Consider the following 17,842-nt stretch of genomic DNA (forward strand, 5'->3'; position numbering starts at 1 on the left):
TAAAGTATTTTTAAGATGCTTTCATTATGAAAGTCCTTGAAGTTAAGATGAAATCTAATTTTTATTTTTTAAAGTTTTCTCCTGTGTTGGCATATGAATTTGGTTTTCCCCTAGTGGCACTTCCCCATTTCGGATTATTTTCTACCTCTGCATATTATGTGATTTCTTGTTCAAGTGAATGGCAAGATGATGTATGACACACTTGAGATGGTATTGAGCAGTACAGTTGGAAAATTGCAGTGATAATTTTCTTTTTACATCTCAAACTTACATGCCATTGAGGGGAAAAAAAAAAAGTGTAATATCAACTCAACAAAAAGCATAAGGGGAAACCTAGAAAAATTACAGGGAAATTTCCATAACAGATACACAAGTAGTGCTCCTTTAATAATGATTTCCTGTCGTGAACTATTTTTATCATTTGCCAGCTCTCTGACGTGGCATTCTATTTAACATTTTTGAGAGCCATGTTTTAATCAGATTAAGCTCAAGGAAACCGATAGGTATCTGTTTGGCTCATGACTTGTGCTTCTGTTTCTGATTTAGTCACAAGACTATTGTTGCTGGAATCTTTTAAACCCCATTTTGCTTCCACTTGCAGCCGGTGTGTGAGCCTGGAGATTGAGTCCAGGGATTTTCATGATATAAACACAGAGGGCTCGTTATGGAATTATTTTGTAAATTAAAGAAGACTGGTACAAACTGTGTCTTTTTCCTCATGTGATTAAATGGCTGAAAATAATCATCTATTTTTAGTTTCAGGTGCAGTAATGTTTTTAGGAACAAACTCACTCAAAGCAGTTTGCTAGGAGAGGCTGACCAGGAGCAGTTCTGCATTCTGAACCACTTAAGGAAAGCAAAATTCCTTAATGAATGTGAATATTCTTGCATCCTTTTATATAGTGTGTAGGATAAGGATGCTTTTCATGCAAGAGATAAAGTAAGAATAAAATATAAACACCTATATTTTTTACTTTGATATTTTCATGTTTTTCAGTCATTTTATTAAATGAAAGACAGCAGAAAAGTTTCTAAGCAAAACTCCTGTGGTCTCCAATACTGACCACATCCTGCAAATTTAGAAAATAAAAAAAAAAGAAAAGGTGCTGCATAACATTTGGAATCGTGGTTGTGCTTGAGTATTAGTGAATTTAGCACCTCATTTGGTGGTCTCGGCATCTTGGAGCACAGGGGAGGACCAGCAGCCTGACTTTTAAAAAGCTCTGTCTATCCATGTTTTCCCAATTTCCAGAGCAAAAAAACCCCATGTATTACATTTCTAATGACCTCTTTTGTCTGTTGCAAATGCAGAGAGATTGTATTCAACAGCTTGGTTTGTGTGGTGTCTTCCTGCAGTGTATTATTTATTTGGTTGACGTGTTCGAAAACTGCGAGCGTAAGAATTAATAAAGGTTATTAGTTACTTTCCATAATAAAATTAGCTGACCTTTAAGAGCATTATAAAGGGGCTGTCTAAGTGGAAAAATGACAGAGTGCAGTTTTATTCTGGTAGCCATTTCAATTACTAAATCTTACAGTCACAATATAGAAACTACGCGTGGTGATTAAATGTGGCTCTTGACTGTATATTTGCAGACAACAATGAAATAAGTGGAATTTTTGTGTTCAAGACAGAATTTAACCCCTCAGTTACGGTTTCGTCCACATCTTATATTTGGTTCCATTTGAACAACACAGGAAAAAAACAAAACAACCAAAACCAAAGAAAATGCAACTTAATTTTCTAAAATCAAGTGTCCTTTGGAAGGGACAGCACCAGGAGTTTGCTGTGGTTTTTCCGGAGCGTGATGATGTACAGTTTCCTGGAGCAGCCTGACTTGGGTCTCTGTCAGACTACTCTCTGTATCTGGGCGCATGCAGCTCACCCAGTCAGCCTGATAGCCTTTAGTCATCTCAATTTATCTGCCAGTTTAAAGGGAGACTTGCCATCCAATCCAGTATTGGAACGTGAAGTGCACCCACCCGCCTGTATTTTTAAGTTGGGGACGGGATGCACCTCATTTCCAAAGTAGCTGTTTCAGCAAACTTCCTTAATTTTATTTTCTTTGTACTGAATAAAGACATTTTTAGCTGTGCCGTTATCTAGAATAGACTTTATAAAGGCTTTAATCTTTATTGTTATTTTTGAACCATGCTAGTCTATATAATCATGATAATATGGCTTGGATTTCAGGTGAGCTTCAGATTTGCTTGTGCTGCTGCATTGTACTTTTTCAATTTTTGACTAGGTCTTATAACATTTGTTGAAATCCTTACAAGATATTCATCTATTTGTAGCATCATATAGGTCTGGCTCCCCATCTGTCTCTGTTTTTCATGACAACGAGGCTCTGGTACATTTTTTTTTAATTTTAGTTCTTATTCATTGAAGCCCACTGTAATGCTGTTTCTGTCTTAGCTGTTTGTCCAATAGGTTTTATTGATCGTTTGGAATAAAATAAAAGATTTATTCATAGGACAAGTATTAACCAGCTATCAGTGAATTCAGTTTAGTTAGGTTAGTTTTTCTACCTTATGAAAAGGAATGTAATCAGAATCCATTTCTGTGCTAATAAAGAAATAAATAAATTACTAACTTAATGTAGTGCCAAAAGCTAAGAAATACTGGGGAAAAAAAGTTCTTAACTGGATTATTTTCTTCTAGGCCTTATTTCTTAAGGGTCTCATAGAGCTTTTATATTTTAAAAGTAAGGGTATGAATCTAAGGTTCAGATTCCCTCCAAATAAATCCTTATTTAACAGGATATCCCTGAGATTTTTTTCTTTTCCTCCCCTCTTTTTGTTGAGTTTGGTTTTTTTTTTTTTCCTTTTTCACCATTGGCAAGGCTGACTGAAACAGTCTCATCTGGTTTAAGTAAAAAATCTTTGCATTACTTGGCGGTGGTTTCTTTTGTACGTGGTGCTTAGAGCTCCTTGAAGCTGGAGCGCACAGGAAATGCAAATCATGCAAATCATCCTCGCGCTGACGATGTACAGTGGCGTGATTGAGCAGCAGTACGTATGGCTCGTGGGCTGACCACATGAAAGAGCTCATTTAAAGACCAGATGAGCCCAAGCTGGCTTAAGTTAGACTATGTGTGAGCTTCAAAGCTTATAGAATAGCATCCTTTTTAAAAATAAATTTATTTTATTAATAACACCTGCGCCGAGTTCTTAAACAGTGAGAACATGTATAGATGAACGTTACATTGAGTAACAGGCCATGCTTAAATCAGAAGGGCAATATTGTTGGGTTTAGGTTTTTTTTGTGTGGGGTGGTTTTTTCTTTTTTTTTTTGGTGGAAATTCAGGTATGCATTCATATGGGGGGAAGGTGACCGCATGAATTTTTTTTGCAAAAAAGGTCCAGTTCGTGTTCGGTGTACATAAACCCCAACTCTTTTCTGCCTTTCAGGTAAAAATGAAAATAAATGGAAGATAAAAGGGAGTTTTTCCTGTGCAGCAGGGTTAAGAACAAGCTTTTTTTAAGTGCTTTTGAGGGCTGAGAAGAGTGAGGTTGATTGCTGGCTGCTTCGAATTTCGTGGTAACTGAGGGAAAAAATCCTGAATATTATTTTTCATACTTCTCAACAGCTTTTTCAGTAGTTTCAGGGCTTTATCCTTCCAATAAAGCCGAGCCCTTTTGCTGTTGACTCTGGACCTTGAAGATGGTTGTGAGAGGAGCTCTGGTGGGACACTGGGCTTCATCAGCAACCCTTGAGATGGACCTATGGACACAACCTGAGTAAAGTCACAAGGCAAAAATACTGGTAGAATAATAAGCATTTTTTCATATTAATCTGGCAGCAAAAAGAGTGGCTGGATAGGTAACAGTGTCCTTAAAAATATTCTTACTTTTGGTAGTATCAACATGGGTGGCTCTCTTCCTTGTAGTGAGAGTCTTATTTCTTACAAGTCTTTTTTGTTTTATTCAGCCCTCATTCGCTTTCCTTTGGATGTTTTAAAAAGTTGAGATTCATTCAAATAATGTAACATGACACAAAGCTGGAAAATGTCAATCTTGGACTGTTTCTGTGTCATCTTGTTTAATTTTTACTTGAAACAGTAGCCCTGAGGAGGTCTGTGGTGGGACTGGGCAGGACACTGCACTCCATCACCCTGACGGATGTAATTCTGGCTTGATTTTTTTTCACCAGTTCTTTGCTCCTTCATTTTGTTCTTTCTGCTAATACACAGGAACAAGAGAGAAGGAAAAAATGAATTTTTAATATTTTATCTACCAGATTGTACTTTCTCATCAAGTCAATCCACAGGTCCTGGAACAGGAGAGGGGGACATTTCCCACATTTTATTTTTTTTCCCTCCCATTCTTTTAAACATTAATTTTATTCTTCTCTTTAATTTCATATATGAACCCAAGGGGAGCATTTCACCCCTTCCATGTACCTGCAGGCTGGGGCAGCTCCCACTGTGCTGAGCACATATGAGTGGGGGTCATTTGGCTTAGCAGGGAGTTTTAGGTTCAGTTGGGGCTGAAATATTAAAGTTCCTTCCTTCTGTATGGTTTGTTTATATATTTGTTTATTTTAAAGGAGAAAAAAAAGGTGGTTGAAGGGATGGCATCCTGAAAGTGAAAGGAATATTTGAAATAAATATTGTTTTTCTAAACTTGTGATCCTTTACAGGGAAAATTTGTGAGACTTCTGGGCAGGTGTTTATACCTCCAGCACAAAGTTTGTGTTTTAATAGAAGAAGCAATTCAAATCAAAGATAATATTAAAATAACTTTTATACTCTGTGTAAGAAATACCAAGATGCAAGAGCTAACAGAGAAAGCAGAAAATAAATTTTACTACTTGTATCTATAATAATTTAATATAATTTAATATCCATTTCAGTGTTTGACAAGAAGTAAAGATTGCTTAAATATTTCTACCTAGGAGCACAGGGCTGTATAAAGATCTTTGAATTTTCAAGTTAATTTGTTTCTTCCAGCAATATAAAGAGATATATACAGAAAATTAATCCCATATGATTGTACAGCTACCATTGCTCCAGAACTTTTTGGAAATACTTTCCAAAGAACATCTCCAGTCATCCTGACAGACAGCTTGAGTAAAGTTTCCTTTTCAGGAGCTCCTGAAAGGTTTTATGTGCAGTTCAAAGGCATTGCTGGAAAAATGGTGTTATTTGGAGACCTTGACCAAAAACTGCTTTACTTTGCTCAGCCTTTGCAGATCTCCTTGCCCAGCCATCTTGAACAGATTTTTAGGTTTCTGTCATGGAGAGATGCACAATCTTTTTTCAATAACAAATTAGCTCTTGTCAACAGTTTTCCTGGCCACAGTTTAAATAGCTCAATTCAGAATGTTTCATAGCTTTTTGGTGGATTTTGGTAGAAAATATGTGCATATTTAGTATTTATGTTTTGTGTATCTGCATGTGCACGCACGCTGACATCTGTGCACGTACATCTCTCTGGGAGTGAAGATCTGAGATCTGAAAATGCTGAATCACTCTGTGAGCTCTCACTAAGATAATATTTTGGGAAACTAGTCAGGTGCTGTGGTGAGCAGGGTGCATAAGATACATAAAAGCTTACATGATCTTACATGAGCTGATTAAATCACTAGACCATGACATTCACTTATCTTCAGCTCTGGCTTGGGCTCCTGACTTCTCACTGGTTCACTTGGTGGCCCTTGATAAACAAGCCTTGGCCTCAGTTTCTTATTCTTAAAGATTAGAAAGTGTGTGATGTGGTGTTCTGACTTTTTAATGTATGATTTCAACCCCAGAGGCAGATATATCTCTTTCGTTTTCCTGGGTAATAATGGGAATTTAGCACTGGATGCTTTTTTTAATGATAAAAAAAATTCTGAAATGATAGCTGTGTATGAGATGTGTTGGGGAAAGCATGATTTGTGAAATATATGGAAGCCTAGAAGTATTTTTATCAAGTTATTATTTTATTATTGGATTTTTGCATGTGGGGAAATACCAGCATCTTGCAGTGTTGAGGTATGGGTTGCTCTCTCAGGGGTCAGATCTGTGTTGTGTAAATTGACCAAACATGACTGTAAATGTCCAATGTCATTGTTAACCCTGCAAAACTCTCAGCCAGGAGCTGAAGAAGAAAAATGGGCAAAAGGCTTAATTTCCATGATTGTTAAATTCTCTCATGAGATTGACATATTCTCTTTCTCTTTGAATTCTCTCCTGTTTCTGTCAGCTGTTGCATCATCCCTTACATCCCATGTCAGGAGCTCCAAGCTGCAGAGCTTGAGATCCTTTATTTCTTTCTCTTTCCCTGGTTGCATTACAATTAAAAACCCTGTTATGATAACATGTGAAATAAAATGGTAGGACATCAGTATAGATTATCCTTAAAATCATGTTATGGAAATGGAAATAAAGCAGCTTATGGTATATGCCAGGCATGATGCAAGTGATATTAAATAAATATATGACTGAAGGGTTCCATTCATTCCAAATGCTCCCCTTTGTGATCTTTAGCCATGTTTGTAGAGAAACCTTTCTTAAAGCACTTAAAGCTTAATTCAGAACAGACAAAACAATTATCTTTTGAAAATCTGATGAAATATGTTTGGCAGCTTTTGAATTTAGGCGAGTGTATGTCTCACTTCTTTGAAATCTCACTTCAGTCGGTCGCTCAGCCATTTCAGTGCAATCCTTCAAATCTGGTAGCGAGTGTGGGCTCTGCTGAGTTACAGAAATGTTCTAATCAGAAAGTGGAGGGGCTCAAAATAGTGTGCAGTACACAAAACTTGACATTTTCCTTATTGATGTGCTTTTGGATATCGGTCTACCTGCTGTCCCTGTGTTTTTGATGAAGTGTTGGTTGATAAATCACTGTAGGAAGGAGCTTGTCCCTCCAAGGACAGGTCTGGAGACCCTTAAGCATTAAATTATTTTAATTTCTTGGGGAACAGAAGTGTCACTTTATTTTCTCTGAGTAGAAATGATGAAGGTTTATGCACCAATGTGTAACTGTTTCTCATAGGAAGAGATGGCAGAAGACTGACACTGCACAATGTATTTTTATAGTCAAACTGTGTCATGAACATGGAACAGAAATATTTAAATTGTGGATCTGATTGCCACTTTGCTGAGCACATGGAATAGTTTGCTTAGCTTAAATTACAGCAGGAAAGTTGTGGCAGCAACAAATATTCTAGAAGTGTGAAGGGTATTTGGGAGAAATACATATTTCCCCTTCATTTTTTTGGTAATATTTGATAAAAATATATTTTTTTTTTTTATACACGTATACAGAGGACTTTGTGAATTCACTTTGTGAATATATATTAAAAATCACTAAGTTATTCCTAATGTTCTGTAGTGCTGCCTGCTCCTGACAAACATCTGATACGGATCATATGCCTCTAAAAAGAGAAGTTCCTCGAGCAAAATATCCTCATGAAAACAGGTTGGAGACACTCACATTCTCTCGCTCGCTCTCACTCACATGTTACATTTTGGCACGTTGTAGGAGCAGGTAGCATATCTACTACCTGCTGTTGAAAGTGTTGAAGATACTGAATTATTTATTCCATCTTCTGCACTATCCAAACTCGTTTTGGGTAGTTTGACACATCTCGGTCTTCCATATGGATACTTCATGGTGACAGAGTTGCCAGCTGCTCAGGTTTTATGACAGTCTGAGTTTTTTCGAGGACTGTATTAGTTTTCTGGGAAGAATCCTGCTTTTCCTGAGGGTCCCCATTCTTAGGCAGTAGTTATGCCTTGGGTTGATGCTCTGGAGTGGGAGTTTTTTAGGAAAATCAGCTGAGAGAGTCTGTAAAAATAATTTTGAAAGGACTTCTTGTTCGTGGATTGTGTGAGATTAAATCAGAGCTGTGGGATATTAGAAAAATGTGAAAGCCATTTGCTAAGAAAGTTAAGTTTCTTTTAGTCATAGTCTTCAAATTCCTTAAAAAAAAAAGCGTTTAGATGTCAAGGTGTGTAAAGCAACATAAAAAGCAGTCTGGAATACGTTGGAAAACAGGATTTTCAGGGCACTTGAAATGTAACACTAAACAGTCTGCAAAGCTTCCCCATGGCAGGGGGTTGGAACTTGATGGTGTTTAAAGTCCCTTCCAACCCAAACTATTCTGAGATTCCATGATTTTCTCTGCAGTTGTGCAATGTGAGCAGGTCTTCTGTGGTTTTAAAATACAAAATGATTAAACCTGAAAACTGGGGGAAGATTGGAGTTTTTACTTTGCCAAAACTTACTAAAATAATGGAAAATGAATTCCACTCATTTGTTGTTCTACTTTACGCAAGCATCTCTTGATGCAAACCTTTTACAAGGGAAGCCCTGAGTGCTGAGGTGGGTCTGTGCTGAGGTGGGTCTGATTCCCTTTCTGTGGGGTAAATCAGCCTGGCTTGCAGTGGATTCATTTATCCATGGTGTTGCCTGTTTGCTCTGTGCCATCCTGGATCCAAGCTGACACCAGGAGATGTGAAGTAAGGATACTCAAAGCTTGCTGTTCAGATTAAGAAGTGTAGTTACTTGTAGCCCTAGGACTTCTCTGTGCTGCTACAACCCTTTGGCCATATTGCCTTGTTCATGCCAAGAATTTGACATATTTGGCTTCTCTCCAGAGTTGGACGGATAAGATACCAAATTAAATTAATTTGCAGCCTTACAACCAATAAATAATGCTGCTTAAATGTTACCTAATTGAGTAGAACATCAGTTTTGCAAGCATTTTTCTTTTAAAATGTCGTTTCATTATACATCACTGCATCTTGTATATTTACCTGTGGTGAATTTTTGGCCTTCAGTCACTATGTCCTCTATTTATCTTGCTTCCTACTTTTTCTTTGCTCCATCACAGCATCTATTTGAGCAGAGTTAATCTGTCCATCTCATACAAACCACCCAGCAATAGCTACTTTTCACTAGTGGGTTATTCTGATTTGCTTATTCTCTGCTCTAATAAAATTCCTTTGCTTCTCTGTTTGTTTGCTGATGGAATTTGAGCGAGGAGGACAGTGTGGACTCATGCTTTCTCCTTCCCCCCATCACCACAGCTCTGACTGCTTGGTCCTGACCCCTCCCTTTGTGGGAACAGAGAGGCTGATGTAGCCCATGGTGAACAATCTGGCCACTAAAGTAAAAATGTGCATCTGTCAGTAATTAATTGAAGCCAAATTTAATTACAATTCAGGGAAAAAGAATAGTACCACACACACTTAATAAAATTCAAGAAGCTTCAGTGTCGTTGCCTGAAAAGCAAAGCATTTCAAACAGAGTACACCCCCCTCAAAGTCTGCTCTGAGAGAATCTCTTTCAAGGTTACTTCTTGATATTACATAGAGAAGTAATTTTGATTCACAGTTTTCACATGGTTTTTGATACCTTTTTTGAGTTAAAGGTCATAAAAAAAAGTAGAAAGGTGTTTGAGACTGGTTCTTAATTGTGTGGACTAAGGATCTGGCCTGAAATTTTGTTTGAGATTCGATTCCAGTAGATAAATACTCTGATCAGCCGGTTGAAATTAAGAATCAGAGGGGTAAGGAGGAATTGTGAGAGTGCCCAAATGATTTGCAAATTAAAAAATGTATTTCTGTAACTTTTAAATCTTTGAAATGGTGTATTTTAAAATAAAAATACATAAAAAGAAGGGATTGGCAGTATGGGTTGAAAACAAGCTTTTCCTTCCTGCTTTATTTTAGCATACAAGGCAACTCCCAAATCCTAAATACTGAACTGGTAGCAGCCATGAATATTTATTACTGTACTGTATGTACATATAGCAATTACAGCAAGAGGAAAAAATATTTTTCTTTACAATTAATATTTGTAAACGTTTATGAAAGTACATAGAAATAAATAAGACAAACACATGGCCTAATTAAGATGAAAGGCATGACAACCCTTGTGATTTGTTCTGAAAAATAGAGACTATTAAAATAGTAAGACTTAATTATTTCAGTAAACATCGCAAATTATCTTTATCTACAAAAACCTTAATTTATGAGTTAAAATATCTATAAGCATTTTTTGACATTTGTACGTTCCATATCAAAAATTATTGTTAATTTATTATTTATTATAGTGTCTACTGTCACATATTACCACTTATTAGTATTTATTGTTCAGAAATTCAGTGTTGTCTATTGTGTAATGGGAAAAGGAAAAGCATTTTATATGTGGTTGTAATTTGTGTGTTCTTGGGCTAGTGATAAAAATGCAAGTTCTGTAAGTTGATCATATAAAAATGTGTGTAATAACAAACAAAAGTAACTGGTCTGTTAAGATTGCAGGCATTAACAGTGCTATTTGAGACACAGTTTATATTTAAAAGGTAACTTAAAGCCAAATGTATGGACTTAGCTAATTGTTGGGTTGAAATCAAGGAAAACTGTGTATTGGAGGAACCCTGATCACGAGGTTTGATCTGGAGGCACTGGGAGCCTCCATCACCTTTGGAGCCCTTGTTACTCCAGGTGAATGTGTCTGTGGTCAAACCTCTTGCCTTTGCATTGGCCTTTAAGGGGGCACCATAGGGCAGAATGATTTGGATAAAATATTGTGCAATCCAGAAATAAAGACCTCAAGATGGTTTGGGTTGGACGGGACCTTAAACTCATCCCATTTCACCCCTGCCATGTCAGGGACACCTTCCACTGTCCCAGGCCTCTCCAAGCCCTGTCCAGCCTGGCCTTGGACCCTTCCAGGGGTCCAGGAGCAGCCACAGCTTCTCTGGGCACCCTGTCCCAGGGCCTCACTGGTTCAATCAGTGCCATGTACTGAACAGTATTATTTTAGTATTTATTTTAGCCTTTTCCACTAAAAGGCTCATATTTGTAGCCATATCCAAATGTTAGTCTGCTTTATTGCAGTACTGCTCCTGGAGGATGAAGAGTGCTCGTAGCTCTTTTCTGGGCTGCCAGATCTTCAATCATAAACTCATTTTACTGTGGATGTAGTTGTTTTGCAGCAGAGAATTGTGGCTTTGGATTTTATTTGTGGAGCAGGAGAGTCCCTGCTGCTGCAGGATTGCATCCTACAGCAATTCCCCTTTTCCAGGGACAGCTGGGTTACCTGTACTGCCACACAAATAGTGGCCACATTTATCTGTCCTTCGTGCAGAGCTCCTGCCAGGCTGAGGAACATTCCACTGCAAATCAGGTGCTGTTTGAAACTTGCTTTGTTCTGTAAGCCTGGCGGATCTGAGAGCTCAGCCTGCATATCCATAGATACATAAATATGCCCTGTGTGGTCTCCCAAGGGGAAGGCAAAATGTGTTTTTAGTTAAGTTGCATGGGAATTTAATTGAAAGATTTAGGGCAATGCCATAAAAGAGTAAATCATGGCTGCGTGACACAAAGAAGATTTATAAAGCCAAATAAAAATACTTTAGCACCTTCACTATTATAATTTGCTTGATATAAGTGGAAACCCATATTAGTCATTTTGTCTGCTAGTAATTAAAAAAAAAAAAAGGGCCTTTAGATTTTACTGACTTTCAGTTGTTTGGAGTGAAATAATGGGGAAGACAGTAGCAAAGGGCAGAGAATTCTGTGGACGTGTCACATCTCTGAACCTGCAAGTGCACTCAGCTTCTGTCCCAGGAATATTTATTTTAATTAAGCACATGCTCAACTAATTTCACACAAGCAGCTCCTCAGAAGGACTGTGAACTGATTCAGAAGAAGCACAAGCATGGCTTTAGACTGCAGTTTATGTGGATGCTGGCCCTGAAATCTGGCCAGTCTCCAAGGCATTGGGGCTACTGCACGTGGGATGGTCCTGTTCTGTGCAAGAAGCTCACTTGTCACACAGCAAAATGCTCAGGGATGTTTTGGAGAGGAGAGCTGGGGCAGAGCTTTAGGAATGTGACCTTCAGCACAGGTTTAGTGAGGATTCACTCACTGTATTTATTGGAGAGCACTGTATATATTAAATGCTGCAGTGTTGATAGGTCTCGATAAGGACACCATAATAGCAGCTGAATTGTAGGGGGTTTTGTGAGATGGTAAGTTAATGATGTAGCTGTTAATTTGAATTTAGCAGACGTTTTAAATATAGGTTTCTCTTACAGAGACAAAAGTTGCAATTTAAAGCTCTTTGGTGGTCTAAAAACAGCTTAATTCTCTAGTAGCATGGTAATAAGTACTAATCCAGCTTATACAGTGATTGTAGTATGTCATGTTTGTGAAAGATTGCCTAACTCTGCTTTCTCTGGGTTTTATGTTAATTTTTTTAAATTAAACATAAAACCTTATAACATCTTTATGCTGAGATAAACTGTTCAATTTAACTTGTGCTCAAGCAGCAGCTGTCAGGAATTATCATGTTTTGAGCGTTCTTGCCATCACCTTGTGTCTCTACCTCCCGGATACACTCTGTGGGATGATAAAGCTCACCTTGTTAGGATTTATTACTTAAATAATAACCCGAGGTAAAATGAAAGTTGATGTCACACGGAATGACAACTGACATATATTTATGTCGCACGTTCCATTATAATAAACTTTCCTTTCTTCCCCTTGTAATAGGTGTTAAATGGAAATACACTCCAGCATATCCTCCAGTGCCCTGCGTGAGTCCATTAGCCACGAACGTGGCTGCTCTGTGGGCATGTTCACGGGGACTCGTGCTGTCAGGTGTTATTTAAGCTTGTAAAGCCAGGGAAATTGGTTAGTGCTGGTAGTTAGCAGCTTCTCTGCCAGTAAAGAAGCAGCCATGAGAATTTATCCCTCTCAGAGTCGGGATAAATTCTGGAAGTGCTGCAAAGTAATGGAAGTGAATCGAGGAGGGTGTTGCCTAATCAGTGGTTTTATTTTAATTCTTTTCCTTCCTGTAAGAAGCATAGACGATGTCATTTCAGGCTCTACATCTGAATTTGCTAGTCATCACCACGGTTTTCTCTTGACACCAGTTTATTGTGCTGAGCTGGGCAGTGATAAGCGATCTGCTTGTTAGTTGAGTCTTATCACTTTCTATTTACAGTGGAGAAAATTTAGATCTACCTCTTGCAAAGCTTTCCAAGTTTTCAGCCTTTTTTGCCATGCTAGAAGCCAGGCTCCATTGTGCTCTAATGATGCTATTGAATTCCTCCAGTTTGCCTAAGCCAAGACTGCAGACATTGTTTTTTTGCCTGTGGCTATAACCATCTTCTTTTTTTCCCCTCCTAATTATCCCATTGTTGATCTGAGCAAGTTAAGATGAGTCAGAGCTACATGGTTTTGTCCAAGCTTTTTTCTTGGATCCGTTCTCATTGTGCTCTCCATTGTCCTTTTCTCTCCAGTCAGTGTGTCAACCTTGGCACCTCCACTGTCTGCACTTCCCACCCTCACTCTGTGCTGGTTCCCCTGGTTTCAGTCCCAATGTGTTGTCTTTTTCCCCTTTCTTCCTTCAAACTCAGCCAGGTTCATCAATACTATCCTGTATCAGTTCTGTTTTCTTCCCTAACTCATGGCAGAAAATAATTTTTTGAAAAATCTGTAAAGATAACCTATGATGCAGTCCAGAAATGGAGTCCTAGAATGGTTTGAGGTGGAAAGGACCTTAAAGTTCATTTTGTTCCCTTCTCCTGCCATGGCAGGGACACCTTCCACTATCCCAAGTTGCTCCAAGCACTGTCCAGCCTGGTCTTGGACACTTACAGGGATCCAGGGGCAGCCCCAGCTTCTCTGGGTACCCTGTGCCAAGGCCTGCCCACCCTCACAGGGACCAATTTCTTCCTTTATGTAATGTGAACCTATCCTTTTTTAGTATGAAGCCATTCCCCCTTGTCCTGTCAGTAACCAAAATTTTTCCAAGCAACCATTTCATCTAATTTTTGCAGGTTTTGGGGTATGTTTTCTCCTGTTTGCATTTTTCTTTGTCACTCTGGTGCTGAGCAGGGATTTCACATTGCCCCCAGGAAGCTTTTCCTGCTCTGCTTTGAGCCTGGCACCCAGGTCATTATGAGGTCCAGAGGTCATTACTCACGGTGACAAATAAGTAATGGCTTACCTAAAACTATTTTTTCCTCCTAGTATGGCTTGTAATAAACCTGAGCTCATATCTTAATTGGCATTCTGTGTGACAGGCCCTTTAGAACCATCAAACATTTGATGAACAAGGCAATAACAGTCATCTCTTACTTTTGTAAGCCTTTCAGATCAGCATTGACCCAGCTTGATGAAGATGGATACAGGATCTATGCCCTAGGAAGTGTTTGTTCTGTAGATACAGGTTATCTTAAGAAGGGTGTAAGTTAGCAGAGATATGATATGATATATATGATCTAGATGGATGTTTGGGGAAGTTCATGAGTTTTAAGGCTGACAGGCAGAATCAGGAGTTAGCATGTTAGTGATGTTAGTTTGGCAGTAATCTTGAACACAAAGTTCATGTAAAATTAGAAAGAATGGGAATAACAGTAGGAAAAAAAAACACCTTAAAATATTTTAGAAGAAGAAAACATTGCATAAATCAGTTCTGGATCTGAATTACTAAAATGGTGGACAGCAAAAAAACCCAAACAATTCAGAAACAGGCTTTGTTTAAAAGTAGTTTATTAAACTTAATATTCTATGGGCAGTAGATACCTGATCTCAATTCTTTTTTTAAGTCGCCTGTGATAAGAAATACAAGACACAAATATCTGAGGCTCTTCAGCTCTCTGCAAGTTCAGGATTCACTTTGCTTGGAAGCAGAGCTAGCCAGGGGCCAGGAGATGCTCACATGCTTTTGGTGAAATGCAGTGAAATCTGCCACTGGTTACAGTAGAGTCAGGATTTCGTATTACACATTTAAATACATTCATTTTCTGATAGCCTGGGAAGTTACACAAGGCTAGGATAGCAGCTTGTTAGTGGTGTTTGTGCCTGCTTTATCTAATTGAAGGATGTGTGCAGTGTTGTGGACTGTGAATAGCAGGAGTGCAGCGGCAGGACTGGGGTGCAAGGGTAGAAACAACATTTCATTATAGAGGATACCTAATAAAAATGTGAAAATAAAACAGAAAAAGGGTGGGGGAAAAAAAGAAAAGCAGACCATACTAGATAAGTGCAGTGCATAAATCAAAAGGGTTTATGTCACAACATGAACATGTGCCATTCCTGCTCATATATTGAATTTCAGTAGTTGGTTGCATAAAGAAGTAAAATGTAATGAAACTGGCAAGCAAAGTATTCCCTAGCCAGCCTTATCTTTGTTCCATTTGTCCTTCAGATACAGCTTTTCTTGCCTTTTTCAATAAAATCCATCCAGCTTTTTTTTTTTATTATTATTTTGCATCTCTCTGTAACTGAGCTGGGAAGACCGATGAGATTCGGTGCTTTTCTAGTTGGGTTCTTAGCAGCTGCTTTTTAAGAGATCAAAACTTCGAATGCTGCTACATGGTATTAAGGCTTAGCTATTGATGTGTCCCTATAGGGGTTATGTTTTTCTTGGGGGGGAGGGAGTGGGGAGCAGGGGAAGGGGTGACCCCTGTGAGCCCGCTTGCTGGCAGTAAACAGTGCTCTCCTTGTTTTCCAGGATCCTCTTTGCAAGCTCGGTGCTTAACCTGGCTGAACTCGCCGCCCTCCGCCCTGACCTTGGCAAATTGAAAAAGGTCCTCTACTTCCATGAGAACCAATTGGCATATCCTGTCCAGAAATGCCAGGAAAGGGATTTTCAGTATGGATACAACCAAATTCTTTCATGGTAGGTTTGGCTCGCACTGCTCCTCGTTATTTAAGGTGTCCTTCTCTCTACAGCATTGTAACCCTGAGGAGTCCTTCTCCATATACTCCTTTGTATTAATTATTTTCCTGTATTTATTTTGTATTGATTTTTTTTTTTGTATTAATTATTTTGTATAATGTTTTACAAGACCATGTGGTGTCAGGAAATGGCTCAACCTCAAATGGAAAGAGAGTTGGTTTAGATTGGATATTGGGAAGAAACTCTTCCCTCTTGGGGCAGTGAGGCCCTGGCACAGGGTGCCCACAGAAGCGGTGGCTGGTCCTGGATCCCTGGCAGTGTCCAAGGCCAGGCTGGATAGGGCTTGGAGCAACCTGGGATAGTGGAAGGTGTCCCATGGCAGGGGGTGGCACTGGTTGAGCTTTTAGAGCCCTTCCAACCCAGGGTATTCTGTGATTCTATAAAGGATGACCCTGTACCAAACATAGGTACCGGCAGAGTTCTGAGGAGAACTTGATAAAATCAGTGTGGCTGAGCCACTTTGCTCTAAAAAACCATCTCAATTTATTGTATAAAGTCCACCAATGCTGCCATGGTGTACCCATTGTCGGTGGGATTACTGACCTGTGCCTTGGCTGAAAATGATGCTTTGTTTCACAAAGCTGCAGCTACTCAGCTCATGCTTGGCCATAGCTTTTACTGCATCCAGCTGAAATTATGGAGAGGGTTTTAGGGAAATAAACAGAAATTAAAATGTACTGCAGCACTTTTCCTGTGAAGAGAAGGCAGTAAACATACCAGATAAATCCTTATATTTCTTTCATCTAGTATTCAGAAATTGTGCAGTGCTAAAATACCCAGACATTTTAAAGGCTGTGGTCCTTTATTGTTGCTAAAAACAAATGTATTTCTCGAATCTGAGTTAATGAAAGAAGTTAATAACAGCACCACTGAAGAGCTTTGTGGTTAGGCACTACGCAGACCTAAGCGAAACAGCAAAACTCACTTGTTTTCAACTGAAATAAATTCATTTCCATGATCTTTCTCACCTCTCTCCTGGTGGAAGAATTATAAAGAATAGGGCTTGAGCATTTTAAGGTGCAAGTTAAGCTTTTGCATCTTTATAATCTAAGGCAGTTATGTTCAAATTTCTCAATTAATGATCTGTGTATGCTCTGGCCGTTCTGCAGCTGCCTCTGCCACAGTGTTTGCAACATGTTTCACTTACTGAGCTGTAAAGATGGGAAAGTGGAGTGAAAAATTTTTGAAAACAGTAGCAGCCATTTTCAGATGTTCTAACAAAAGGAAGTGTTTACTGGCACGAGGAAAGGAATATGTTTTGTATATATATTTTGCTTTATTGTGGTAGTTATTTTTCATACATCTGTTGTAAACTGACAAAGGTTTAGCCCTAAAATAGGCATTTTAACTATCTTCTCTAATTAGATAAATAAAGATGATTTTTGTAGATTACAGAATGGTTTGGGTTGGAAGGGGTTCTCAAGCCCACCTCATTCCACCCCTAGACAAGGTTTCTCCAAGCCCATCCAACCTGGCTTTGGACACTTCCAGGGAAAGACATGCTCCATTCTGTCCTCTTCAGCCTCCAGTATCTTCTTCATGTACTTGCATAATATTTATCTTCCATTTCTGTTCTGCTGAACCCTCAATTTAACAGAAAATTGGAGCTGTGTTCTTTGTATTTTTCTTCACACTCCAGTGGTCATCTGCAAAAAGATGCCATCTTTTCATCTTCCAAATATGTTAGAAATGGGGAAAATATACCTTTTCACTTTTACACAGAGTGTAAAAAAATTAGAGCACTTTGAACCTTCAGGTTAGTGCTTTGGATCATTAAAAAAATCAGAATTCTGATGTTTTGAAGGAGTTAATCTTTCTAATTAGCCCCTGATTTGCAGAGCCTGCAGGAAGGAGTTAGGGCAGATATGAGTTCATGCATGAGAGAAGGTGAGATGATGTTGTTGGAGCCTTTGCTGTGTGTCAGAGAGCAGCAAAGAAACCTGTCGGGTCCCTGCCTCATGTCATCTGTAAATCAGTGCAGAAAAGATGACTTCTGTTCAAAACTGAGACTTCCAACGGGTTAAAAACCATAGGTGGGCAAGAGGGTAAGATGCCAGAAAGCATTTCAGCTCCTGCAGTCAGCTTGAAAAGGATTATTTCTCTCTAATGTTGGGGTTTCTTTGCTTTTCCTGCTGACTCCTGCTGC

General features: G+C 38.8%; 1 protein-coding gene across 8 annotated transcripts in view; it reads left to right on the top strand.

Moving 5' to 3' along the window:
* Positions 1 to 17,842, top strand: part of GTDC1 (glycosyltransferase like domain containing 1) — a 186,520-nt gene that overhangs the window by 67,573 nt on the left and 101,105 nt on the right. For all 8 annotated transcript variants that reach the window (XM_050976900.1, XM_050976904.1, XM_050976905.1 and 5 more), the window contains one exon: positions 15,469 to 15,636. In XM_050976900.1, the coding sequence (XP_050832857.1) occupies positions 15,469 to 15,636 (168 nt within the window). The remainder of the gene's footprint in view (positions 1 to 15,468; positions 15,637 to 17,842) is intronic.

Source organism: Serinus canaria, chromosome 7, assembly GCF_022539315.1.
Source record: "Serinus canaria isolate serCan28SL12 chromosome 7, serCan2020, whole genome shotgun sequence".
In the NCBI taxonomy this organism is placed as follows: domain Eukaryota; kingdom Metazoa; phylum Chordata; class Aves; order Passeriformes; family Fringillidae; genus Serinus; species Serinus canaria.